General features: G+C 42.4%; 1 protein-coding gene across 1 annotated transcript in view; it reads left to right on the forward strand.

Moving 5' to 3' along the window:
- Window positions 1-27,827, forward strand: part of ARHGAP15 (Rho GTPase activating protein 15) — a 509,635-nt gene that overhangs the window by 64,726 nt on the left and 417,082 nt on the right. The window contains exon 5 of the mRNA XM_056861406.1: window positions 5,302-5,391. Within this exon, the coding sequence (XP_056717384.1) occupies window positions 5,302-5,391 (90 nt within the window). The remainder of the gene's footprint in view (window positions 1-5,301; window positions 5,392-27,827) is intronic.

Here is a 27,827-nt window from a genome sequence, read left to right on the forward strand (position 1 = left end):
AAGGCTATGCCCAAACATGTTAAAAGGGATTCCAGGGGTTCATCCTCTTATCCTTCCTTTTGTTCATTTCATATGCTCCCCAGATCCAGACAAGACCAGCATAGAGGCTCATGTTTGCAAGGGAGAGGTAGTTTTAGACCTGGCAGGCCAAGTCCTTCAAATCTGAAAGATCCAATGAACAGTCTAAGCAGTGACAACATGTCACCGGTGGGGGCAGACTTCAGCAGTTTCAACATCAGTGGCTGCAGTCTCAACCAGACTTGCGGGTTCAAGAAATTATACTATCAGGGTCTGCCCCCAGACCTTGCAGGGTAGAGAAGCATGCCAGACCCTGTCAGCAATTCATCTTCTTCAAATCCCAGCCATAGAACCAGTGCCACCAGAAGAACAGTACTCTGGGGTCTACTCCATGTTCTTCACGGTGCCCAAAAGAAATGGATATTGGCGAGCCATACAGGATTTGAAGTTTGTTAACAGGCAAAAATATTTTTGGATGGAGACCCTACACTCCATTCTCGAGGCACTATGTCCTAACACCTTTATGACATCATTGGACCTCATGGAGGCATACATTCCCATTGGACCTCATGGAGGCATACTTTCCCATCTTCAGTGACCATCGCAGGTTCCCGCACTTCGCCTACCATCATCACCACTACCAATTAAGGGCCCTTCCATTTGGCCTGGCATCAGCCCCCAGGGTCTTCACAAAAGTGCTTGCCACACTGGTGGCCCTGGCCTAGAGGAGAGGCATCCAAATGTTTCCATGTGTCAACAACATCTTCATCTGTGCCCCATTGAGGGAAAAGACCATAGCCCACACTTTGGAGGTCATCCAGATTCTACAGTCACATGGCTACCTGATAAACAAGGAGAAGAGTAACCTCTTCTCCGTTCAGAGGTTTCAACACTTGGGCATAATTATGGACTCCAGAAAGAACATGGTCTTTCTTCCCAAGGGCAAGATTCAAAGAATTTCTACCCTAAAAAGGCAAGTTATCAAGGGCAGGTCAACATCCCTCACAATGCTCACTCATCTCCAGAGTCTGATGATCTCATGTCTCAGGATGGTCCCTTGGGCTCGGCTTCATGCTTGCCCTCTCCAGTGGGATCTGAGACCTTACCAACAGGACATTTTACAGAAGTCAACATTGTACTCAGATTAAGAACAAGACACAGCCTAAGATAATGGTTAAAGCCATCCAATTTCTCCAAAGGTCAGCCCTACATCCAGGAGGAACTTCTTCAGATGTTTACAGGTGTAAGCCTAAAGGGCTGGGCGCAACACTGAACGATGTCCCTACGCAGGGTGCATGGACCAAATTTGAGATGTCCTGAGCATTAACATCCTCGCATTAAGGGCCATAAAGAATGCCTTGTTGCATTTTGACTCAGTAGTAATTAACCATCATGTCCTGATTAAAATGGACAGTATCTCTGCCAAGGCCCACATCAACAAGCAGCATGGGTCCAGGTCATCCCGGTTACACAGGGAAGCCATCGGAATCCTCCTGTGGGCCAAAAGACATATTTTGTCCATCTGAGTGGAGCACATCCGAGGTCTTCTGTCTGTACAGGCAGACTGGCTGAGCTGACAGACCATCGACAAGAGGGAGTGGTCTTTAAATCAAAAGACCTTCCAACTGATAACCACAAGATTCAGTACCCAGTCAGTGGATCAGTTTGACTCAGCAACGAACCATCTTATCCTAAGATTCTTTTGAAGATTCCATCAGCTGGGGTGGAAGAGGTGGCCATCCTCATGAAGGATGAAGACTCTTTTCCTTACGGCAGTCACATCAGCACATCGTGTATCAGAGCTGGGGTCATTGTTCATTTGGAAAGGCTTATGTGAGTTCCATAAGGACAAAGTGGTGCTGAGACCTAACTCCACCTTTGTGCCAAAGGTAAATTCAAAGTTCCACTGACAACAGGAAATTTATTTACCTTCTTTCTGCCCTTTGCCTTCTCATGGCAGGGGGAAAGAATGGCACACCCTCAACCTACACAGGGCGCTGTGGGTTTATATTAAGCATACCAGGGATATTAGAAAGGCAGACTCTTTGTTTATTTCTATTTCGGCCCCTAACAAGGGTAAGAGTATGTCCAGAATGGCTGTAAGTCAAACCATCAAGTAGTGCATTCGTCTAGCCTACATTCACAGCGAGTTACCTGTTCCTGGTGGTGTCATGGCTCATTCGGTCTGCAGTGCAGCCACCACTGTGGCTTTTGATCACCACATGACAATAGAAGAAATCTGTAGAGCAGCAACCTGCTCATCAATATCTACCTTTGTGAGGCACAAGGTAAGTATCTCACTTTTACCAAAAATTGGAAGCCTCACCCAATTCTGTAAGAATCAGTCCCCAGCATAAAACTACCAGTCCAACATTTGTATATGCATAAACAAGCCCATAGTAGCCAGTTCTTTTTTGTTTATTCTCTCTAAAGTAGGTGAAAAGTTGGATATGTGTTTTGTTGCTTTCTCTGGAACAAACCCTCTGAAATGAGTGAAATATTCTGGACGAAGATTATGGAAATAATCTCATAATTTTTATTGCTTATTTTAAACATGCTTTCCCTACATTAGCTCAAAGCATCTTAAAATACATATTCTTCAAAGTATCATTAAACTATTTTTTGAAAATCCCTAATCACTCAGACCTCTCTTATCATCCTGATTGGAGATTGTAATTCAAATACAATCAGGCTAGCTACTATATATAAGGAGTACAGTAAGGTACAATATGAATGGGGTAGGCTCAGTTGTAGAAAATTTGTATTGCATGCAGAAGGTCCAGTCCCTGGTATCTCCATTTACAAGGATCAAGTAGTAGGGAATATGAAATACCTACCAGAAGCCCTGGTCATTTCTGTCATTCAGAATAGACAGTACTGAACTGGGTAGACCAATAGCCTGACTCAATAAAAGTTTTATGTGTTCATAGGGTATTATACCAATGTATCTGGCTCAGTGGTAACCAAAAGGCCGAGGGACACAGGGATATGCATATGTAGTCATAGTTCTTGTATAGCCATATCATTTCTGCTCTGTATTCTCTCCACTAACTTTTTTTTTATAGTTTGGAAGGGCTTTGCACTCCATCACAATGTTGTATGTGGGAACATTTGCTAGCAGAGTAACATCAATTCACTAGCATTATCCTGGGCTGTTTTCCAAGACCAATACCACAAATTCAGCACTTCACTGGTGTACCCTTATTTGCATGTACAACCACCAGTACATTCAGGAGGTATATGTTTTTAAAAAAGAAATTAAATAAAATAGTGCACATTTGTGTGCTAGTCTTTAAAATATTTAGTGTGTAAAAGACACACTCAGTTTTGCTTTAGTTTCAGCTATATTTTCTGCACTTTGCTTCTCTTTTAAGTGAAGTTGTCAGTAACAATCTGTAAGTAAATGTCTTTTTACAAGAATCTCCATTTCGACATAAAATGCAAGTTCACCAAATGTTGTTTTTTCCCACCCTCTGGAGAGTTTATTCAGAAGATGATATTTTACCCCTGGTTGTTAGCCTTCTCCAACTAATTTACGTCGTGAAAATGCCTTTGAAATCCATATTCATAGAGAGCAAGATTTCAGCATAACAGGCAGTTGTAGCAATTTATAAGCACAGCCCCTTCCAATGGCACTGATATAACATAATTGGTCTGACTGAAGAACACAAAGCAAGGACATTAAGTGTTGGAGGGAGCACTCGTATTAGCCTTGACTTATTTTAATGTAAAGCGGGAGGGATTTATGGACTTTAAGAACGATATCAAGGGCAAATGGCATACTCGGGAAGTGTTTTGTTCTTAATGGTGGATAGCAACTAGAGAAGAACCTCTGAATCCTAGGTGTTCTGGAGGGTTTGTGGAGGAGCAAGCGTTTGACAGTGCAATCCTAAGCAGAGTCAATGGATTTCAATGGATTTAGAAGGGTATTAATTCTGTTAAGGATTGCACTGATGATCTTTTGAATGGAGAAGAGTGGGGACATGGAATTTAAATGTGAAAGAGTGTACAAATCATATTTGAAGGAGTACAGAACTGCCAAGTTTTTTTAAAAAAAACTAATTTATAAGCATTTGCAGACTTGAGGATCTTCTGTATCTAGAACAGTGTTTCAGCCTGTTGCATATTCAGTGTTTTTATTTTTCCATGATTACAACTGTGATCCAAATATATTGATGCAGTAGCAAAGGCATTGTGGGTTACTTTAAAATATTAGTATTTTCGTGGTGTTGAAGTCAAGAAAGCTTTCAGATAACCCAAGATAGTCAAACTGGATTGTCAGTTGCCCAGCTGAACAGGAAATTACCAAATTGGATTGGACTTGACAATAGCCAAATAGAGTTGATAATTTTGTTTAATATTAAGCCGAAGAAATGTCTGGAAAAATACTTTGAATTCTTAGGATAACATACAGCATTTGCTGGAATCCCAAAGTTATAGCTTTTCAGTTAATAAGGTGGGAGTTCAAAGAGCAGTGGTCAGCTAGGCGTTGAAGTGAATTTGGTCCTCCCCTAACCTTAGGAATCTCACAGTATATGTCTGAACTCCTTCTAGACTTTTCAATAATTTAGCCTTCTACCTCTGAAAATCAGACTCTGAGACAGCACGGTCTCCTCTTTGACGTGTCCACTGAAATTGGCCTGCTTTATCCTAAAAGCCAGGCTCTGAGAGACATGCAAAGTCTCCCGAGAAAGATTTTCTTCCTGCCTACTCCTCTGGAAGCACAAACCCTATCTGAAATCGTACACTGCTTTAGCCTGCTTTACTCTCCAATCAGGCTCTGAAACAGATCCATCCAGTCTCTCTAAGAAGGTTCAGTCCCTATCTGACAAGAACGGAGAGAATAACAAATGTTTCTCTGTTTCTCTTCTTCCCATCTGGCTCATTCAGCCATCCATGGACCCTGACTGGCGGTTACACCAAGCAGAAATAGAGGGGATTGATGACTGACAGAAAGAGGCAGTTCCTTTGCCCATCTGTTACACTGGCTTGAGGTTACCCAGCAAGCTTCCGCGGCAGTGTGGGGATTTGAACCCGGGTCTCCCAAATCCCAGTACGACACTCTAACCAAATTGGATCGAGCCTATACAGAACTGAAAAAGCAATTAAATTGTATGGTGCCAGCCACCAGCATCTAATTTGTAGGAGTGTATCAGTCAGATACCTGCAAATGTGTTTGATCCCAGCTTTAAGAAAAGGTTGATAGTATATTTGACAATTTGGGACATTCAGCATATTATCTGATTTTCTCTTCATGTTTGTGTGTGTGTGTGTTATTTACAGAAAAGTGGATATAAGCCTGAATGGGTGGACTTGCACGGAGCTCACGTTGAATGGACTACAGAGAAGTCCAGCAGAAAGAATGTTTTTCAGGTAGGAGATGATTTATAACCTCCTATTTTTTTGGTTTTGGTTATCTCTGCTTTAGGACGGGAAAAAAGCCTAACCCGGCTTCCTTTCCATGCGCAACTATAGAGCGAGCCAAGACAGTGTTTGTACTTTGTTCAAGCAATTCAAAAGCAAAACAGTTTCTTCACTCTTTCCTGCTTTCTTTTTTTCTGGGCTAAAGTGTTTTGATGATTGAATCTGCTAAAAAAAAAAAAAAAAAAACCCTTTGAGAACCTGTTGATTTACTGATTTATGTGCCACATTCAATTTGTTTTTAAAACTTGATTGTTAATTTGTTTTGGGGTTTAAGACTGGGCTCCTTGACCCAGTGAACCCGTGCAAACAGAACTTTTGCAGGCTGCTTACACAAGCTGAAGGTGTGGAATTTGCCTGTTTATTTATATGATTTCTCAGGCTTTAATGCCCGGTTCATTCCTGATTAAAGGGGGGGGGGGGAGGCTGAGCCTTCTACACCTCTCACAGCCAGTTTGAAAGGTTATGTATTTTCTCAAATGCAGATTATTTTAATGAATGTAAAACAATTTAATAAGATTGCTAATAGCCTGATCCTAGATATAATGATTTCAATGGGAGTGACTTCCAAGTATGTGGTGGGTTGCAGCCTCGGTGATTTAGATCACTGGAGAATTACAGGGATAAGCAACTATTCCTTATTTTGTTTATTTTATCTTCCTTCATATTGTTATCAGATGTTTTAATTCTACGCTTTTCGTTGTTGGTATTGTAGATTAATTGGAGTTGCGTATGGCATGTTGTACAGTTTTTATATGCAAATTTATACAAAACAGTGTATGTTATAGGTATGGTATACATATAATTTGTAATGCTGGCTTATTGACAGCTGAACTCTGTTGACCAATTTTGGAGGGGGGAAAAGATAGGAGGCAATAAAGTAGTGTACAATAAAGAATTACATGTTCAGACTGCACAAGGGAGAAGCAAAATTGAAATAGGGAAAATTCAGGTCAAAACAGCAGGGATGAGAAATTCAAAATCATCTCCACTAAATTACACCATCTAGGATCTAGAGAGTTTCACCTACCACCAATATGCAGATGACACTCAGCTCTATCTATCTTGTGCTACCAGCAGATCCCAGGGAGGCTGTGGAAATCACAAACGGTTTCCGGGAGGCAGTTTTGAAATGGATGATGGCTAACAAACTGAAACTTAATCCTGACAAAATGGAGGAACTACTCGTGGAGGAAAGATTTGACCCAGGAAATGAGAGCCAGCATAAGTGTAGAGGTTAAGAGCGGTGGTTTGGAACGGTGGAGTCTGATCTGGAGAACCGGGTTTGATTCCCCACTCCTCTACATGAGCGGTGGAGGCTAATCTGGTGAACTGGATTTGTTTCCCCACTTTTTCCCCAAGGTCACCCAGCTGGTTTCCCCACAGAGAAGTCTAGCAGAAAGAATGTTTTTCAGGTAGGAGATGATTTATAACCTCCTAATTTTTTTGTTTTGGTTTTGGTTATCTCAGCTTTAGGAGGGGGGAAAAGCCTAACCAGGCTTCCTTTCCATGCGTAACTATAGAGCGAGCCAAGACAGTGTTTGTACTTTGTTAAAGCAATTCAAAAGCAAAAGTTTCTTCACTCTTTCCTGCTTTCTTTTTTCTGGGCTAAAGTGTTTTGATGATTGAATCTGGGTGATCTTGGGCTAGTCATGCTCTCTCAGCCCCACCTACTTCACAGGGTGTCTGTTGTGGGGAGGGGAAGGGAAGGTGACTGTAAGCCGGTTTGATTCTGCCTTAAGTGGTAGAGAAAGTCGGCATATAAAAACGAACTCTCCTTCTTCTCCTCCTGTTCTGGATGGAGTTGCATCCCCTCTAAAAGAACGTGTCCACAGCTTGCGGGTTCTCCTGGACCCAGATCTCTTGTTGGATAAACTGGTGTCAGTGGTGGCCAGAGGTGCCTTTCACCAGCTTTGGCTGGTGTCTCAGATATGGACCTTCCTGGGTGGAAAAGATCTTGCCACTGTGTTGCATGCCCTGGTAAATTCTAGATTAGATTACTGTAATGCACTCTGAATGGGGCTACCCCAGAGATGCTGCGGCTGGAAAGTTGACCGGAGTGGGTTGTAGGGACCTTATCACTTCAGCCTTGTTCCATCTACGCTGGCTTCCAATTTTCTCCAGGCTCAGTTCTGACAAGAAAGAGGTTCTCTGAGTTAGTAAAAAGGCAGACATCTTCCCTGTCTTGGATGAGGTTATACTCCCCTTAAAAAGCCAGGTTTGCAGCTTGAGAGTGCTGCTTGACACAGCCGTCACCTTAGAAAATCAGGTGGCTTGGAGTGCATTTCTCAGCTTCGGCTAGCGCGTCGCTGCGTCCTTTCCTGGGTCAGTCAGATCTATGCTTTAGTTACATCTAGAATGAACTATTGCAATGCACTCTATTTGGGACTGCCCTTGAAGAGTGTTCGGAAGCTGCAGCTAGTGTAGAATGCTGCGGCTAGACTACTAATCAGGGCCAATTATTGGGAGCATATGTCCCTGATATAGCAACTATATTGGCTACCGATCTGCTCCTGAGCCCAAGTCAAGGTGTTGGTTTTGTCCTTTAAAGCCCTATGTGGCTTGGGACTGGGGTAACTGAAGGGCCGTTTTCCTCCATATGATGCTACCGGGGAATTAAGACCGCGGGCAGATGCCCTCCTGACTGTCCCACCAATTAAAGATGCTTGTTGTTGGGTTCACAAGAAAGGGCCTTTTCTGTGGCAGCCCCATATTTATGCATGGAGTTGTGACTGGCCCCTCATTGTCATTCTTCGGGAGGCAGTTAAGGACAGTTTTATTTAGCTCTGCATTTTGATTGATTTAGCTTTTATTATTGGCAGTCCTGATTGGACTTTTTAAACTGTGACTTATATGGGTTTTATAATAGCGGTTTTTAATTGTGTTTCTACAATTTTTTATATATACTGTAAGCTGCCTTGAGTTCTGCAAGGGAGAAAGGCAGCTAATAAATGTTTTAAAGAAATCAAAATTAATAAATAATTCTTAGTGGTGGCATTGACTTTTAAAGCCCTGTATGGCTGGGGACCAACATACCTTAAGGACTGCCTTCCCCCATATGAACCTACATATTCACTCCAGTCATCCTCAGAGGCCCTGCTTTGGTTTCCCTCCATCATCTGCGGCTAGAGCTTTGTCCCCAGGGAGATTCTTCTGTCTCCCTCTATTGGTGTTTTCTCTTAGCTGGTGATGACTTTCATTCAGCATTCCCCCGATAACCGTTATTGGCCCTCCTCCCTGATTCTGGTATTGTTTGTTTTTGTTTTTATTGAATTATTTTTATAACATTTTAATGTTTTTATGTGCGTTGCCTTGGGGACACTGGTTGGCTGGAAAAGTGGCATAAAATGTTTAAATAAAAAATAAAAAGCGTAAATGAGACAGGCCTATGCTTAAAGCCTTCCCTGAGTTCCATCCCTGCATCCACAGGTACTTCTGCGTCCATACCAGTTGTACATAAGTACACTTGTGTACATGCTTGTGAGATCAAATTTATGTATAGTTCAAGTATTGGATTCCCCTATGGTCCACGACTACACATCCTGAAGCGTCTGTGACCATTTGCCTTGAGAATATTTATTTTTGTTGACTGAAGAGAACCAGAAAGCAGAGTTATTTGAAGAGGCTTCCCGGGATCCTATCAGCTCATGGAGCAATTTGCGGCTGGATATTGCTTCCATCTCCCTGGCAAACTGACACCTTACGCTAGGTCTTCATCAGAAGAGTAGTGAATAAAAGAAGATTTATGTTCAAATCACATGCTTTAAACATATCCGCTAAGTGCTAGTTTGCTCTTTGGTGTTGAGCCTGAAATTTAAAGCACTGGGGATTAAAAGGATTACAACATAATCTTAAATAATCCTAAATGTCATTTACAGAGAGATGGTTGTAATAACTAAATAAAACCATGTTAAGGGATGGCAGCGTTGTCAGTCAGCAACCGAAATAGGCTCTCTGTTGTGCTATCATTCTCTCTTGTCTTCTTTTTATCGACACCCCTTTTACATTGGCTAGGTGTGTATTGATGTGGGTTGTGGCTGAAGAAAGCAGTGGCATAAAAACGCTTTGCAGTCAGCGCTAATATAGTTACTGAAGCATCAGTAACTAGATTAGGTTTTAGAAATCATCTCAAGGTTAATTGTTGCACGCCTGTGGCACAACTTCCAGAAAGGGCTTATCCCTCTTGCTGTTTGTTTCTTCGGCGATGAAAGTCATTCAGCCTCCTCTGAATTTAACATTCTGATCGGCGGAGCAAACTGCTGAGTTTAACTTCAGTTCACATAAAGATGAGCCTGGCATGGGAGAGACATCACTACCATTTACCTGAAAGGAAGGCAAGGTTTTTTCCACATGTGCAGTCAAGAAAAAGAGAGGCCCGTCTTTACTTTGCATACAAGATACAGTTGAATACAGTAATTAAAAAAAAACTTTTGGGTATAAACATTTCTAGAGGGATCATGTTACATTCAGTGCCAGCTCCCTTTTGGGTAAATATGGCACTACAACTATTCCTTCTATGACTGCAATGCAGAGCATTTCTTTAGCACCATCCATGTGCTAGGCATGGTGCACACAGATGGGAAGAAACTGCCAGTCTCCGTTCAGCTAGGGTTCACTCTTTCTGAGCCTTTTTAAAGAATTACTGAGGGAAAGCATGGCTTTTACAGAGAGTTTTCTGATAGGTCATAAAGTCTTCTGCCATTTAGAATCTAGCCATTCAAAAGTAGGATTTGACCGCTCCCTTTCCCTGAGGGGACATGGAGGTGTCTCCATCACCAGTCTCCCCCCCCCCCCAGCAGCCCAATTGTGGGATGACAATCAGTGGGCTAGGTCCAGTTGCATGATGGGGAACCTGCAAGGACTTGTGAGGGACACCTCATTTCCCCCTTGTATTCCTTTCCCCACACTATGTTCTCTTTCCTGCCTCCTGGCAACCCCCTCAACTTTCCATGTTTCCATCTCTCCAGAAGTTATTTGAACCAATCAGTCAACATAGCTTACACTTTCGTCGCATGAGATGTTTTAGGGCTGTGTGAGTACCACATCTGTACATAGCACAGAGTCCTGGCATTTGCCAAGCAACTGATACTGACAACCTTAATAGCAAAGGTCTTCTCCAAAATTTGGCATCGTTTGCAATCACCTTCCTTTGATTAGTGGGACAGTGACAAGGAAAGTCCACTGCTTCTTCCCAGCTGGTGTTCAGTGCTGAATGTGTGTTAAGTGCCATCAAGTTGCTTCCGACTCATGGTGACCCTATGAATCAATGCCCTCCAAAATGTCCTATCTTGGACAGCCTTGCTCAAATCTTGCAAATTGAGGACTGTGGCTTCCTTTATTGAGCCAATCCATCCCTTGTTGGGTCTTCCTCTTTTCCTGCTGCCCTCAACTTTTCCTAGCATGACTGTCTTTTCTAGTGACTCTTGTCTTCTCATAATGTGACCAAAATACGATAGCCTCAGTTTAGTCATTTTAGCCTCTAAGGTCAGTTCAGGCCTGATTTGATCTATAACCCACTGATTTGTTTTTTTGGTTTTTTTGGCGGTCCACGGTATCCGTAACACTCTTCCTCCAACACCACATTTCAAAGGAATCTACTTTCTTCCTATTGGCTTTCTTCAATGTCCAGCTTTCACACCCATACATAGGAATAGGGAACACGATGGCACGAATTAACTTAATCGTGGTGGCCAGTGACACATCCTTACACTTCAATGCTAGAATGGGTTTTTCTCCAATCAGAAAATGTAGTTATAGCAGTCGTGGACCATGGAGTAACTAGGGAAAGGGTGGGATGTAAAAAATGGATAATGGCCACTTCCTGCATGATTAGAAAGACTGGGCCAGCTCAAGTATTACTCAGCCCAGATGGAAGCTGTTCAAAAAATGCTTCTGAATGGCAGTGATGTGTGCTTCCCAGCATTATATTCTGAGCCCATCCAATCACATGGAACATCACCCCGACAGTGCCAGCTGCCTCCAAGGTGATGTAGTTGAGGCAGAGGCTTTTCATGCCCGTTAAAAACTGCTTGAATGGACCATACCCATATCCATCATACTCATATTTATGTAGGCATTTAAGTGCTGGAATAAGTTGGCTTGTGCTGATTTGTTTTCTTTCCTATGTGTGCTTTGATGGAGAAGCATCTTTCTGATTCCAAGTCAGGAACAGTGCAGTCTTACGCAGAAGTACACCCTTCAGAGTCCATTGCAGTCAGTGGCTTAGAAGGACACAGCTGGTATAACTCTGTTCAAGATGGCAACGGAAGTTACCTTTATACTCACTTCCCACTTAAGATCACTTCCCACTTAAGATGGCAAATGGGCCAGTAGCATATCACTGGTCTTATCACAACCAAATTAAAAAATGGTGGAAGCTGTCAGAATAATAAGAGCCTAAGAAGAGCCTGGCTGGATCAGATCAGTGGCCCGTCTAGTCCAGCACACTGTTTCATACAGCAGCCAGCCAGTTGCCCTGGAGGGTGAACAAACGGCATAGAGCCAAGTCTTGATGTTGCCTCCTAGAGATGGGGTTCAGCGGCTTCCTGCCTCTATATAAAGAAGTTCCCTTTACTCCTCATGGCTAGTAGCCATTGATGGACTCGTCCTCCATAAATCTGTCTAATCCCCTTTGAAAGATTCTATGTTCGTGGCCACCATGAGGATAGGTCCACAATTTAATTCCTCACGCAGTAAAGAAGTACTTCACTTCGTTCTCAGTTGGTTCCCATCACCTTCATTGGATGCCCACTAGATCTAGTATCCTGAGGGAGAAAGGTATCCCTATGTAGTTTCTATACCCGATGTGTAATTTTATTAACCATTTTCATCTCCCCCCCCCCCCCGTTGTGCCTAGTCATCAGAGGCCTTTACCAGGCGCTGGAATCCAAGCAGAGAAGGAAAGCAAACTTCTCTTTGAAAGAACTACTAGGGTCTAGGTTGAAAAGGCCTTCTGTTGTTCAGCCACTGTAACTCCTCTGTGTGCGTGTGTGTATGATAGGAGTAACCCACTCAGAAGCACTTGTGAGACAGATAGCAGCATGCAAGTAGGCTCACGTGCAAAGAGATGGGTTTTTAACAAGATATCCTGGGTCTTGTTAACTGCAAAAGTTGGGTGGAATAAAAGAGCATTGGGTTTTCTTTGTAAAAGTCAGCAGTGAATGAACCCTGGTGACTTTTTGAGAGAGACCATTCCAAAGAGAGGGTTCTTAGACATTCTTCCTCCTGGTGTATAAGTTGAGTGTCTTTCTGAATCCAGCCAGCCAGCCATCATCCATCTTGCTGCAACCCACTAGTATTAGGTATAATCTTTTAAAAGTCAATATGTATAGGAAGTTAAAGGCCTCCAAGTGTGTCTGAGAGTGTTTGTCTTTAATGTCGTCGGAGGAAATTGTATGCGTCCCTTCTCTCCCTTTTGATAGCTCTGTTATATCAAAAACGAAAATACCTAGTTAAAGCCCAAGTCACATCTTTGTTGCAAAAGTTAAGCTTAACAATATTTAATGCTTTTAATATATACATGAAGTGATAATTTTGTCAGGAGCAGAAGCACTGAAACCCAGTGAGGCTCAAGTAACTGGATAGTTACAGAGTAATAGCGTCCCTGGATTTCAGTCCATTATGTAAAAGAGAATACGCCAGGCAGCCAGCAATGTCAGTTTAAGAATGCAGTTCCCCTGCTCTATTCTGTTGCCTTTTACTACATTTACCATGTTTGAAAAGTAATTATTAATTAGTAATTTTAAATGTATAACAGGAGCGGACGGCACTGTCTTATTGCATTATTCATAAAACACATTGCTGCCACCTGGTGGTCAATGGCCATGACAGCACTGTTTTTCTCTCCGTTTGTTCGGTTTGCAGCTTTCGAGGCTGTGAATCTTAAGCAAGGCAGTCCTGGAAATTTCAGCTGCTTAGCCATTAGTAAACATGTTGAAAACAAGCATTTCAAACAAAATCATCATTTCCCCAAGAGTTCCTCCCCCCCCCCCAGTAAATATAAAATACTACCTATGTTGGACTTGTTCAACATGAGACCCAATAACGTTTGTTAAATCTTGTTATAACTTTTGTGATACTGGTCGAAGACCGCAATAAATTTTATGATATGCGACCCGATAAATGCAGAATGTCCAGCCTGCTGATGGACACCCTCTTCTCACCGCGCACTCAAGCAGGGAGACAAAAACAAGAGGGATGTTGAAACTGTTGCTAGAGTTGGGTTGGTGGGTCACTAGTTACAGCTGCCACACATATGCTTTTACAAACAGCACATCAATAAAGCAATCATTACATAAATGCAGCGTGCTTTTTAAAATATAAATTAGAACCTAACTTGTGCAATTGGAGTCTCCCAAAAAAATAGCTCTTTTATTGTACCCACCCCTTAGTGTTGATTGCCTTTTGTCATCCAGGAGGGATGAATTCCTTTCTTGATGTTTTAATGATGTGGGACTACTTTTTTTTATTAGCCAGAGGAATTTTTACAGGTGCAACAAACATTAGTCATTTGCAGCTGGGGCTCAGAGCTGTTTTAAAACGAATAAGGGAACAAACAGGTGCCAAGTTGCCCTGTTTGAAATAGTAACATTAACACCTTTTTCAGGCTGGTTGTTTAATGAGGTAACGTCTGATTTAATAGAGAGGGGTGACTATTATTGAGGTTTTTGTAAATTTCATGGTTGTTTTTATACTTAAAATAACTTGGGGCAATGGGGAACCAACGGGGCTTTTCCCCCCTCCCCAAAAGCAAATATATATCAAATGGATTAGTTAAATTGGTCTTACTGGTACTTGTTCATGTGTTACAATGTGTGTGTGTGTGTGTGTGTGTATGTGTGTGTGTATACTGTACTAGATATTATTGTGACTCTGAAACCTCAGCCTGTGTTTCATTGCTGACATAGGAGTCCACACACAGAGAGAGTTCTCAAAACGCACAGAGTTCCTGCATTTATTTTAATAGCTAGGATAGTTCGGAGTGCCCAAAGGGATGCATCTCTTTCAATGAACCGAGAAACATCCATTCCCACAGAAACTACAACGAATTTCACAGAGTTTGTGGCCTGAACTATTATTCAAAAATGACATTCTGTTGTACCTCTGATATGGGGCAGTTTCCTATTTTCTGCTTGGGAGAGGTGCCTGTAGGTAGCAGGGTGAGGGTCTGGCACAAGATATGTGTGCTCTGTTGTCTCTAGGGTCCCTTTTGGCAACCGGCGGGAGGTTTTAGGGGCAGAACCGGAGGAGGGAAAAGGTTTGGGGAGGGACTTCAATGCCATCGAGTCCAATTGCCAATGCAGCCATTATCTTCAGGTGAACTGATCTCTATCGGCAGGAGATTAGCTGCAATAGCAGGAGATCTCTAGCTAGTATCTGGAGGTTAAGTAAAACAAATATACACTTGAGCTGCAATATGAAAGTTAATCAAACCTGTGCAGCCACTATGGCAAGAATAAATTAAACATAAACCAATGGTACAATTTCTATATATTTTTTTGGTTCTGTTATTCCACAGAACCCATATGAGAGTTGTTGGGAATATATATATATATATATAAATATATATGTAAACAGATATACAATCTTGTTGTTCCACAAGAGTTCAAAATAATCTTATTGTACAGGCTTAAAATGAAAAAAATATATAAGTATACAATCTTGTTGCTTCACAAGAATAACTTAAGGTGAAGGCATGTATATAAAGACAGGATTCCGGTATATGTCCTGTTTCAAAATAAATTTCCTCAGTTGGTAAGTATAAAATGTCCAGTTGTTCGTTGTTTGTTTTCTTGTCCTTTCAGGAGCAGTTTATTCAGCGTTGCATTGCGCTGATTGCCGTATATGAAGTTTTAGCAAGACTGGAAGTCTTTTTCAGTTATGTTTCCATAGATTTTCATATTATTCTTATTGATCACAACAGGTAACTAGATCTCTAGCTAGTACCTGGAGGTTGGCAAACCCTAGTTGTCTCCTCCTTGTGATTTTTCCAGTTAGGAAATAGGAGCTCTTCATATAGTGGCCTGAGCGGTGACGTCTCATCTGTTGCTAGGAGTGGCACCTGGAGGAAGAAAAGGAGCATAATGTTTCTGACTCTTTGGAGCACCATCGATGATTATAAGGCGAAAAGGAACATACATTAAATAGTTTTACTCTACTCTTGTCTCCAGGAAGACAAGTGGCTGCTTTGGCAATTGGATTCTATGGCATTGAAGTCCCTCCCTTCCCCAAATCCCACCCTCTTCAGGCCCCGCCCCCAAAACCTCCCACCGATGACGAGGAGGCACCTGGTAACCCTAATGATATGGTAAGCCCTGGTACATGGCAATGGACAGATTTAAGGCATTGCAGCAGAAACGGCTGTAAGAAGTGCTGTTTCATTCTTGTAAGCGAGCGCCGCAGAGCTGAAGGAATCATATATACATATTTGTACTTCCACATACCAACGCATGGCACCCTTCCTTAATTTATCAGTTGTGAAAATGAAAGAGAGAAACAAAATGAATCCTACAGGAACTCAATCAAATCTGACTTGTTTACCTGTTTGGAACTGGCATTTAGCTGTCCAACCACTACATTTCCTGGGAGGGGGGGGGGGAAATTGGCTCAGCCAGCTTTGCTCCATTTTTCTGTTTCTCTTTAGCAAGGGAGGCAGATATTTTGGTGTTGGCTGCTTGAAGAGAATGTTGGCTGTCCCCTTTTAGAAAGGCAGCATCTCGTGCTTGCGCAGAGAAGCATGCCAGATTATGAAAAGCATTCATGTTTTTCACTGCAAGTGGGTTTCCCCCCTTGTGTGTGTGTGGGGGGGACAGTCCTTCTGAGGAAAGACAGTTCTGTTAAAGGCATATGGCTTAAAACTGCAGAGAAGTCTCTGGCTGTAAGGAGCTATGTACAAGTGACACCCTACAGATGCTTTATAAAGTGCATGCATTTGAAGCTCTCAGGTTCCTGCATACCTGGGGGTTTTATGCTGTGATCTCCAGTTAGGCTTGCCAGGCTCCTCTTCGCCACCGGGGTGGAGCCTGAGGAGGGTAGGGTTTGGGGAGGGGAGGGGCTTCAGTGCCATAGAGTCCAATTGCCAAAACGACCATTTTCTCCAGGTGAACTGATCTCTATCAGCTGGAGATTGGCCTTCATCTGTGATTTTTGAATACTACCAATTTACAGTTGAATTTACATTTTTTTTGAATACTACTTGTATGTAAAATGGCTAAACAGCATAGTGGAAAATTTGCTTACACCAATGAGGATAGAGAAAGAATTATAGGCAACAGGGACTCTATAAGAAAAAAAACCAGACAAGAAAAAGGATACCAGGCCTACATCTGTGATTTTTGAATACTACCAATTTACAGTTGAATTTACATTTTTTTGAATACCACCTGGAGGTTGGCAACCCTATCTCCAGTGGCGGTGCTGCTGCTGATGTGATAATGATACCACGAGGAGCTTGAACTGAGTCCTGCCTGCTGCCCAAGGGAAGAACTTGCACAGGAAACGATTCAAGGGTGGCGCCTTGCATTTGACCCTAACGTTGCTCCTAGGACCCCATTACATCGTATGCTTTCCCTGCGGCCCGGACAAATAGCTGCTAAGTTCAGGACCTCTACCATCGTAATACGTACTACGTTGATGTGGTATTTAAACCAAAGTGACCCCTCTACCCTCACTTTATAGTGATCTATCATCCTCCCCTGGTCCACTCACCGGTGGATAAATAACTCTATCCCCTAAACAGATTTTAACTAGCTATTGAGGTAGTTTAGCTAGATACCACAAATAGTTGGAAGCTAGCCTACTCTCAATTAGGATTTGTAATAGAAGCCTAGTGCTGTAATAGCAGCTGACATTTATGAAGCATTTTAAGATGTTCAGAGCTCATTATATAATCTATCTCAGTAGTCCTTAAACTAGCCCTGCAGTGTAGGCCATATTGTAGATGGGAGAGGCAGAGACTCAAAATATGTGCTGCATTCATGACAGTGGCAAGTAAAAAAAAATCCCCCCCACACACACACAAAGAAAAAGAGATAGACACTTTTTAATTTTTTTCCCTTGTTTAGGAAGACAGCAAAGCAGATTAGGGGGCTGTTTTGAACGGGGAAAAAATGTCAGCAAAGAAAGGATTAAACTGTCCCTCCTCCCTTATGCCTCTGTTTAAACTGTCAGCCTCTCAGGTTGGCATGTGGTTTAAAAAAAAGTGGGGAAGTTATTCAACTAGCCGTGCAGTTTTTGCCAGTTTTTCAGCTGCTTCAGATCCAGTTAGCTTTTCTACTGGAAAAAATGCACCCGGGGGGGGGGGGGTCCTCTTTGACCACCCAAAAAAGTCTAGGTGGGGATCATGGGACCTGTATTTACAAAGAAGACTATAGGTTTTGTTCCCAATGGGGTTAGGGTTGCCAACCTCCAGGTACTTGCTGGAGATCTCTTGCTATTACAACTGATCTCCAGCAGATAGAGATCCGTTCACCTGGAGAAAACGGCCACTTTGGCAATTGGACTCTGTGGCATTGAAGTCCCTCCCCTCCCCAAACCCCGCCCTCCTCAGGCTCCGCCCCCAAACCTCCCGCCGGTGGCAAAGAGGTATCTGGAAACCCTAGTTGGGGCATGGCTTTGGGGCAGCATGCTCAATCTTGCTCCTTCTTGTCACAGGTTGCCCTGAATGCTGTGAGTACCGGGCTAGCTGTATCTCAGCCCAGGAATTAAAGAAAGGGCCCACTCACCCTGAATGTAATGAGTTTGAAAAGTATGACAGTACATATACAATACCTGTTTGCACAGAAACCCATGATCGGATGGAGCATCCCTTTTATAATTTTATATTTTTAAAAATAATTTTCACTTTTAAGTGAAAGCATTTTTAATGATGTGCTCTTAAAATACAAATATAGTTTTGTTTACTCAAGTTTTTATAAAGAAGATTATTTTAGCTATATGTTATTTGTGTTCAGTCTCATGTCCCTTCTTCTCTCTGAACTGAGAAGACAGAATAGTAGCTTCTTTGAGTTTTGACAAAATTTGCCTTGCTAATTGATGTGGAAAGACTGCCGGCACTAGGACATGTGACTCTTCACATATATTAATCATTATCATTTTAAAAATACATATAAATCCATAAAGTTTTATTCTCAGTTGGTTTTTCAAGAAACTCCTGGAAAAGCCAGAGATCTGGTGATGTGTGGAAATGGAACATGGACACTGGCATTTTATGAAGCACGTACTGTTTTGATGCTTATCTGAGGAGACATCTCAGGATGACTGAAATTTTACTTCATCAGCTATGCTGACGGCACCCCTCAAAATGCATCCCTGGTACAACCCACTGATTTGTTAGCCTCTTAAACTGTAATTACATTATCTAACTAATCCGATGAAAAACAATGATACACAAAATGATACACACACAAAAAAGATGCACAAAATGAAAAACAATGATACACAAAATGATACACACACACAAAAAAAAAACGATGCACAAAATGAAAAACAATGATACACAAAATGCAAAGCTCTTAAAATGGGCCAGGATAGACTGAGTGCAAGCTCTTCTCCTGTGGACATGTGAGGGTTTTCCCTGTTGTTTAAAGTGGGGATACCACCATGTGTATAGGTAAAGGTAAAGGTTCCCTGTGCAAGTACCGGGTCATTCCTGACCCATGGCGTGACATCACATCCCAACGTTTCCTAGGCAGACATTATTTACGGGGTGGTTTGCCAGTGCCTTCCCCAGTCATCTTCCCTTTACCCCCAGCAAGCTGGGTACTCATTTGACCGACCTCGGAAGGATGGAAGGCTGAGTCAACCTTTAGCTGGCTACCTGAAACTGACTTCCGTCGGGATCAAACTCAGGTCGTGAGCAGAGCTTGGACTGCAGTACTGCAGCTTACCACACTGCACCACGGGGCTCTTAGGATGTGTGCAGGAGGAAGGGATTATTTCATGCTTTCCTCTCATGCTGTTTTCCTGCTGAAAATGTCACCCCAAGCTGCTTTTACCACTACTGGAGAAACACACAGAATCTGCTCCCAACTTTTCACAAGTTGTCCAAACAATGTCCCAAGTTTCATAATTGCCTTGTGGGGAGGGGGGGTTGGAATGGAAGTGGTCAGAAGTCCCACTGTGGGCATGGAGCTCCCTGCATGGCAATCTGGATTCTCACCATCGCTGTTCTGTAGATCTGACATGCTTCTGGTTCTTCTGAAGTGACCTTTGCCAACTCTTCCGTCTGCCCGTGAAAATTGGCCTTTTCAGCTTGAAACATTTGCAGGTGGTTGTTTTTTTTCTTTTTTCTTTTTTTCAAAGGCTTTATGTGCAGATTGTCAGACCCCTTGCAGGATGGATCTCGACTGAGAGTTTACTTTATATCCCAATTCATTGACCCACTGTTTGTAAATAGGGAATGGCTCTCTGGTGAAATCAGGACATCCTATCTTATGACCACACAACCCAAAAATAATTGAATCAGTGGCAGGGTTCTTACAGTTTTAGCTAACAGGTATCGTGAATGGTGTGGAGCTTTCCTTAATGGCTGATTTGGGATGGTTTTATCCAATTTTATTTATTTGTACTCGGTTTTATCCAAATGTATGTCCTTTTCTTTTAATATGCCAATAAAGGCTTGTGTTGTGTGTGAACATAAGAACCTAAGAAAGGCCCTGCTAGATCGGACCAAGGCCCATCAAGTCCAGCAGTCTGTTCCCACAGTGGCCAACCAGGTGCCTCTAGGAAGCCACAAACACGATGGCTGCAGCAGCACCATCCTGCCTGTGCTCCACTGCACCCAATAAAATAGGCATGCTCCTCTGATACTAGAGAGAATAGGTATGCAACATGACTAGTATCCATTTTAACTAATAGCCGTCAATACCCCTTTCCTCCATGTGTGTTGAGTTTCACAACAAATTATTTTCCTATACATCTGGAAGCCACATTGTTGCTCAATTTGACCTCCATATCCATAAGGTCTAGGCCCTTACTGTACATATCTTAACATGGGAAAGCTGTGACTCTCTCTCTCTCTCTCTCTCTCTCTCTCTCTCTCTCTCTCTCTCTCTCTCTCTCTCTCTCCCCACCCCTCTCTCTGTGCAAATGTTTTCCCTCCATGTTATGTTTCCTGTGTCAACACTTTCATTGACATCAGTGAGGTTAACCGAGGTTTCAGCATCTAAATCAGGGGTGTTGGAATCATTTTTTACGAGGGCTGGATATGACATAAATGTCACTTGGTCGGGCTGGACCATGGGTGCCATAAAATTAAATGCCACAGGTACCAGAGATACAAACATTATAAAAGACACACGCAAAGCCAAGTAATGATATTATTTCTTTGCTTTATTTTTTTTACTTAAAATACAAACATGCTTAAAACAATAGCACTCTTACAGTATTTTCTTTTGTTTAACTGTCTTTGATAATTGACATGTCAGGAGCAGGGGGGGGGGGTGGCTGCCCCAACTGGCTTGCAGTGAGCTCACCAGATCAGGAGTGGGGCAGTGGTGGCAGCCCCGGCTGGCGATCCTGCAGTGAGCTCGCCAGCCCGTATTGGGATGGGTGTGTGTGGCTGCCTCGGCTGGCTCGCAGGATGGATGAGAGCTTTCACAGGGCTGGATCTGGCCCCCGGGCCTTATGTTTGACACTCTTGATCTAGATAGTGCTTCAAAGCCACCAGAAAACAAAACAGCCAATTTCTCTGCATTTTTTTGGCCATTCTATGTAAAGGCTTTAATACAGTAATTGCTAATAATATCCCCACTTTATAAATAATATTGCAATTAATTAAGGGGTGTAACCTGAGTTTATAGTTTACTTCTGCGGTTAGGGGTGGGATGGAGAAAGCTCACGGTTCATCTCCTCCCGTAGCAAAAAATAAAATAAAAAACTTAACTTTTCACTTCACGTATCAAAAATAGATTCCTTGTTGTTGCATTCAGGACTCCCATTTCAAATAAACAAACATAACACTCGTACATCTGCCGTGCCTATCGTAGCAAAGGCTATGAATAACTTTCACAAATAAATCTGATATTTTCTGGTGGACCATATTGCATCTTCTACTTTCCCTCCCCTTTCTGTTTGTATGTGTGTGTGTTAACAAATACAGGCATCCTTTCAACTAGTGGGCAATGTATCTTTAGGTATCTCTAAATTTGTTCAAGTTTCTGGAATTGGCCCCTGAAAGCTCTGCATTTGAATGTGATAGGCATTGTTTTACATGAAACTACATTCTTATACATCATTTTTTCTCCAATCATTGCCAACTTTTCTGGGTATTCTTCCAAGAGTGTTTTGGTGTGGATAGGGCAATAAGGATACTTTGCCCTGTAATGAGGCCAGACACATATCTAAGTTCTAGGGTTGCCAGGCCCCTCTTCGCCATTGGCAGGAGGTTTTGGGGGCAGAGCCTGAGGAGGGTGGGGTTTGGGGAGGGGAGGAACTTCAATGCCATAGAGTCCAGCTGCCAAAGCGGCTATTTTCTCCAGCTGAACTGATCTCTACTGGCTGGAAATCAGTTGTAATAGCAAGAGATCTCCAGCTACTACCTGGAGGTTGGAAACCATACTAAGTTCCACTGTGCAGAAAAGAGATGGAAGTGGGATAAACCACGATGATGGCATTTGGGTTTGGTGTGCAGGTGCTACACAATTATCGTTACGTCTAGAGATGCAGCAGACCATTGGGAAACACTCGTACAGATTTAACTTCATGCTGCAAAAAGAAATTATTTTATCACTCGTTAAATACGAAAATATATACTGGCATAATTTTTGTCAGCTATTTGGGAATAGCATTCCAACAATTTCCTTGTCAATGTTTTGTTTAAATAAAACCTCCTAGGAAATGCCTAGGTAACAGAGGTGTGGTTTTAAAATCATATCCAAGGTTAGACTCATACAAAAGTTCCATATAGATAAATAAATTTTTATTTTGAATGTCAAGATGTCAGTTCTCATTGCTGATTATTCCTGTTCCAATTTAGCCAGCTCTTGGGAAAATAAAGCTTTCAAACAAATGAACCAAACTACGATTAGCTACTACTCATGGGAAACTCCATAGTGGCATGTTGCGGGCATTTGAAAAATCTACATCTTCTAAGAATGAAAAAGGCAGGAAAATTCTATTAAACAATTAATCTGATGGGTATTCTCAAAATGAAAAAAAAAAACCTGTCATCTGTCGGAAAAATACTGACTCCAACTTGTTAGGGAGAATACAAATAAGAATTATTCTGACATTGTGTAATGTTATTCTCTCCTCTGTCCTGCCATTAAGCAGTTTTTTTCCCCCATCTGAAAGCAAATTAGACGTTGATGGTATAATCTTAAGAACACTTCCTTGGAGTAAGCCCCATTGCAGAGACCTGAGTAAGATTCTAAGTAGACTGTCTTGGGGATGCTCTGTGAAAGTGCAATCCTAAGCACAGTGACATCCTTCTATGTCACTCGAAATTGGTGGGTTTAGAAGGGTTTTACTCTACTGACAGCCGGCGTTGGGTCTCCCCGCGCCTGCTCCCGGGCTACTTATGCCATCATGAGTGGCCCCAACGCCGGCAGGGAGGCCCAGACGCTGGTCTCCCGGTGCTGCCCCGGATACCGTCTGGGCCTTCTGCAAGCGTCCCATCGGTGTAAAGGCCCTTGCCGGCATTCTGGAGGATGTGCTGGTATTTGGGGGGGCGGGGCTGCCTGTAGGCAACCTTCTGCCCCCTTTTGCCAAAGTATGCCACCGGGATGAACAGCATTGCTGTGCGCGTTTTTTTATTAGGTGCAGCCTTGCTGTTTTCAATGGGGTGAAAATCCCCATTTAAAAAACAAAAAGCCTTTAATAGGCTTTTTTCTAGCTTTCGGCGGCTGGGAAACGGGTTAGGAGGTGCAGCAGCGATGCCTCCTCTCTGCCGTCTTCAGTTGCTGACAGCTCAGGATTGGGCTGTGAGGGGTGCATTCTCAGTTGATGTGAAATTGGAAACACAGAACTGAAATTTTACAACTGACATTTAACACAGAATAAGGCTGCTGTTTGGTTTTAGTGACTTTGGGGAAGGGGCGATGAGTGGACGGAAGGCAAAGGCAATTAAAGCTAACAATACATTAAAACATAGTGATGTAAAAAAGTAGTTGATCAAATGGACACAAATAGTTTTTTTGCCCAGACTTCATAACAGATGTGGCTTGGTAGTCTATCAGAGTAGTTCAGATCTGTCTCTGAAGGGTGTTAATAAATACAGAATAAAAAAAGGAAAGCAAGGGATTTTAAGTTAAAACATTTGCAAGGTTCAGGAAATGCATTGGGATTTTTTTTTCTAGTGTTATTATTCTCTGCCTGTATCTTTATTTCTGACCCAGGATTTAAGGTGTTAACCTGTTCTGGATGGGGTTGTAATCCCTTTGAGGGAACAGGTTCATTTTATGTGGGTGCTCTTGGATCCGGGCCTCCTGCTGTGGTAGCTGTGTCCAGGAGTACCTTTTGCCAGCCCCGGCTGGTTAGCCAGCTGTAGCCTTTCCTAGGCAGAAAAGATCTGGCCACTGTGGTGCATGCACTAGTTACATATAGATTAAATTACTGCAATGCACTCTACATGAAGCTGCCTTGAGGAGTGTTTGGACACTTCATTTGGTACAGAATGTTGCAGCCATGAGGTTGATTGGAGTGGATTGTAGGGACTGCATCACTCAGCCCGTCTACACTTGCTCCCAATTTGTTTCCGGGCAGAATTCAAGGGGATGATTTTGATCTTTAAAGTTCTATATGGTTTGGGACCAACATAAGGACTGCCTTATGAATCTACCTGACCACTGCGGTCATCTTCGGAGGCCCTGCTTTGGGTGCCCCTGCCTTCTGAGATTAGGCAGGTGGCAGCCTGGGAGAGGGCCTTCTCAGTCATGGCATCAAAGCCCAGGGAGATTAGTCTGTCTTCTTCTGTTGCCAGAAGTGGGTGAAGACTTGTTTGTTTAGTTCGGTGTTCCCTCAGTAATCTCTCCTTCCTGCCTAATGTTTTTAATTGTTGCTTTGTTTTGCATGTATTTTAGCTCTGGTTTTAATTGATTTTATGATGGGTTTTTTGGGGTGGTTTTAATGGTTTTATAATATGATTTTATTGGTCATTGTTCAATTTGTTAGCTTCCCTGGTGGCTAGGATTGCCAACCTCCATGTACTAGCTGGAGCTAGTACATGGTGCCAATAATGTAAGTTTCAAGTAAGTCTCTTACTTGCTTCTAATTCTAGGGAGCTTTCCCCCTCTGTTTTTCCAGAACATTTTAGGTGTTTGCTCTTACAAAGGAGGAGACAGACCCAAAACAGCAAGCAGAATGCTAAGTAGTTAGAAAGTTAGCTGTAATGACACATGATGCATTTTGGAGGTCTGGCTTGTCTGAAGAGTTAATGACACTTTTGATTAAATGTGCAAACATGCACATCAACGCTCACCCAGATTTCTGGAAAAACAAAGCATTTGATAAGGAGGAGTGAGTGAGTATTAGGAACTACAGAGAGATTCCTATTCTGCAATTTGGGGGTGGGGGGGACTCTGGGTGGAAGTAATCTAAAACTTGGCTTGCTAGGTGCCCTCAAAGGCACCCTCAGAAATAGTATTAGGAAAGGACATGGTCCCTCAGTTGTCCTCTTGCTAACTTGTTGAAAGACATAAAATATACTGACCCCGTCTTTACAAACCTGGTGGGCCTGTCTGATCAAGCTAAAGAACAATATATACTGAAAGATACTTCTCCAGGCATAACTGAGGAGGTTGCCAAATTCCTTAATAACGCTCTAATGGTTCGCAAAAAAGGGAACTGGGAGTAAATCGTTGTACCTAATTTGTGTATATATATGATGTTTGACATTTTAATTGGTATTTTGTACTGGCCTGATATTATATGCCATTAAAAGATTTGATTGATTGATTGATTGACATAAAAATCGGTAAATTTAGGATCTGTGGGGCAAAATACCACCTTGTCCTCCCATACACCCATGAATTCATTCCCTTGTGAACAGCTAGGTTTTTTTCTTTCTCCCACTACCACTGGAGTAGCACCTTAGAGATGAACAAGATTTTTGTGGTATACACTTTCAAGAGCCAAAGCTCCCTTTGTCAGATACCACCTTTGACAGTTTATACCTTGGAAGACTTGTTGGTATTTAAGGTACTACTGGACTTGAATCTAGCTGTTCTACTGCAGACCAACACAGCTATCCCCTGAAACTTTCCCTTGTGAATATGTTTCAAAGGTTTATCTGAGCTTTTATGGGGTTCTAGCCACCTCCTATTCTCATGCTCCTCTCTCGCTCCTCTCTTAGTGTGATCTGCACCTCCAGTCGGGTCCCTACATGGAGACCTTAGGGTTGTTTGAATAACACTTTCTATTTAGGTTGCATTTCTAATGTTTTATATCAACAATCTTTTCAACAACTTGTAAGCTGAGAAAGTATTTTAGTCCTTGTATTACATGTTGGAACCTGAGGGTCTGAGACAATTAAAGCTACCTAGTGAGCTAGTGACTGAGGGAAGATTTGAACTGGGGGCACCCTGCTTCATAATCTCTTAGCCACTGTGACACACATGAGAGTTAGGCCTTTTATGCATGGGTTGTTCCCGTCTCGGTCACCCCCCCCACGACTACTTTGGGGCTTCGTTTTAATTTTGCATGTATTTTCTGACCTTCAGAAGTCATCTCGCTCTCCACTCACATTTTCCCTGCATTTTCAGGATGCTGTTTTACCCCGAGTTTAAAGTCTGCCTCGATCCCAAATCAAAAGCCAGTCCTGTGCATTCTTGTCACTTCAGGTTTTTCTCCCCATGCCCATTCTCACTTCTTCCTTCCATGTGTATGTCTCCCTCATCCAACCTCTCCCTTCAAAGCCATTTGCGAGCGTATTAGTGAGATAATATTGCTGGAATACCATGAGGCTGCTTATGTGGTCAGTTTCACAGTGAGTGTGGGTCAGTTTCAGTTCTCAGCAAGATGGGACAGAGTCAGACTGATTTGCCACCTTCATCTTATAGGGATGAAAGACCTTTTTTCATGTGTGCAAGTGCAAGACTACTGATGAAACAATTAAATATTACAAATTACCATGCAAGTGTTTTTATGTTCTTATGATCCCTGCATTGAGATAGCCATAAACAAATTGATTGGTGGGGGAGGGGGAAGTTGTCCAGATCCTTATCTGCTTTGGCTGTAAAATGGCCATTCAGTTGACATCAAATGAAAGAATCCCACTTCAGGGCGGGCGGGGGCTGGTGATGTATTTCAAGTAATACACTACAGCCAATTGCAAAGCAGAGTTTTCAGAGGGGAGGGACTCACATATGGTTCAGAAACAATGTATTTTTGCTGGGGATGCATAATTGATCCCAAGATACTCCTGGAATTTCTTTGGGTGGAAAAGCCCCTGTGCGTGTTTTGAGAATCCAGTTGCTAATACTGTGCAGTTAGAGAGCAGCAGATCCTGCAGAAACAGACAATGCATAAAAGGCCTTAGAGACAAGTGAGCTTATGAGCAATCAACTGTCAGTGGAACATGACTGGAACCCTATATTGTAGCCTTCTAAAGACTTTCCCATGCAAATCACATGCTTATCTCTGTGTCATAGAGTAACGAGTCAACATTAAAAGGAATCCCAGTCTCTCCTCCCCTTAATTCTTACACGGTATTTTTTTTTAATCACACTCTTAAAACAGACTTTTTTTCTGGGAATATGTTGAAGACGTTTTGGTGCTGCTAAAAGTTTTCCCAACAATGAAAATCAAAATGGGGGCCTATTTGTAAAACGAATGGCCACAAGAGCTTTCAAAGAATCTTAACATTCCAGGCAGGAGAGTACCATAGAGGAAGTTCTGCAAAGATTGCTCCATTTGCCCACCCAACTGAACATTTCCCTCCGTTTTAACTTCTTCTCAGTTAGCTGTGACTAAATAAGTTATCTCAGCCCTCCAAGACTGAAGTGTTAAAGTGCAAAGCTGTCTTCAATAAACGGTTGGTTTCCCCAGCCAAGCAAGTGGTACATTAATTTTCATTGTTGCAGCAGGACTGGCTGCTCCATGGCACTTCTCATCTGTATTTCATTAAGTCACATTCTAGGGCGGAACACTGCAAGTTTGGAAATGCAGAAACAGTTCAAGGAATTGATTCTATTTGTTGTTTCAGTTCAATAGACCTTTGATCTGAAATGTTCAGATGTGCCAGGCTGTTCCACTTGAGCCACTTTTAACCATTGTTAGCATAATAATAACCTTGTTATCAACTTGTTTGCATTAATTTGATCACATTAGTAATAGGAAGTTACAATTTCACAATACCAGGAAACACAGTTTTCGCTGCCTCGGGTAACATGCCAGAAGATTCACTAATAATGCTATATCCAAAGTGCATAATTCTGTTATTGTGCAGTGTT

Source organism: Euleptes europaea, chromosome 15, assembly GCF_029931775.1.
Source record: "Euleptes europaea isolate rEulEur1 chromosome 15, rEulEur1.hap1, whole genome shotgun sequence".
NCBI classification, from domain to species: Eukaryota; Metazoa; Chordata; class Lepidosauria; order Squamata; family Sphaerodactylidae; genus Euleptes; species Euleptes europaea.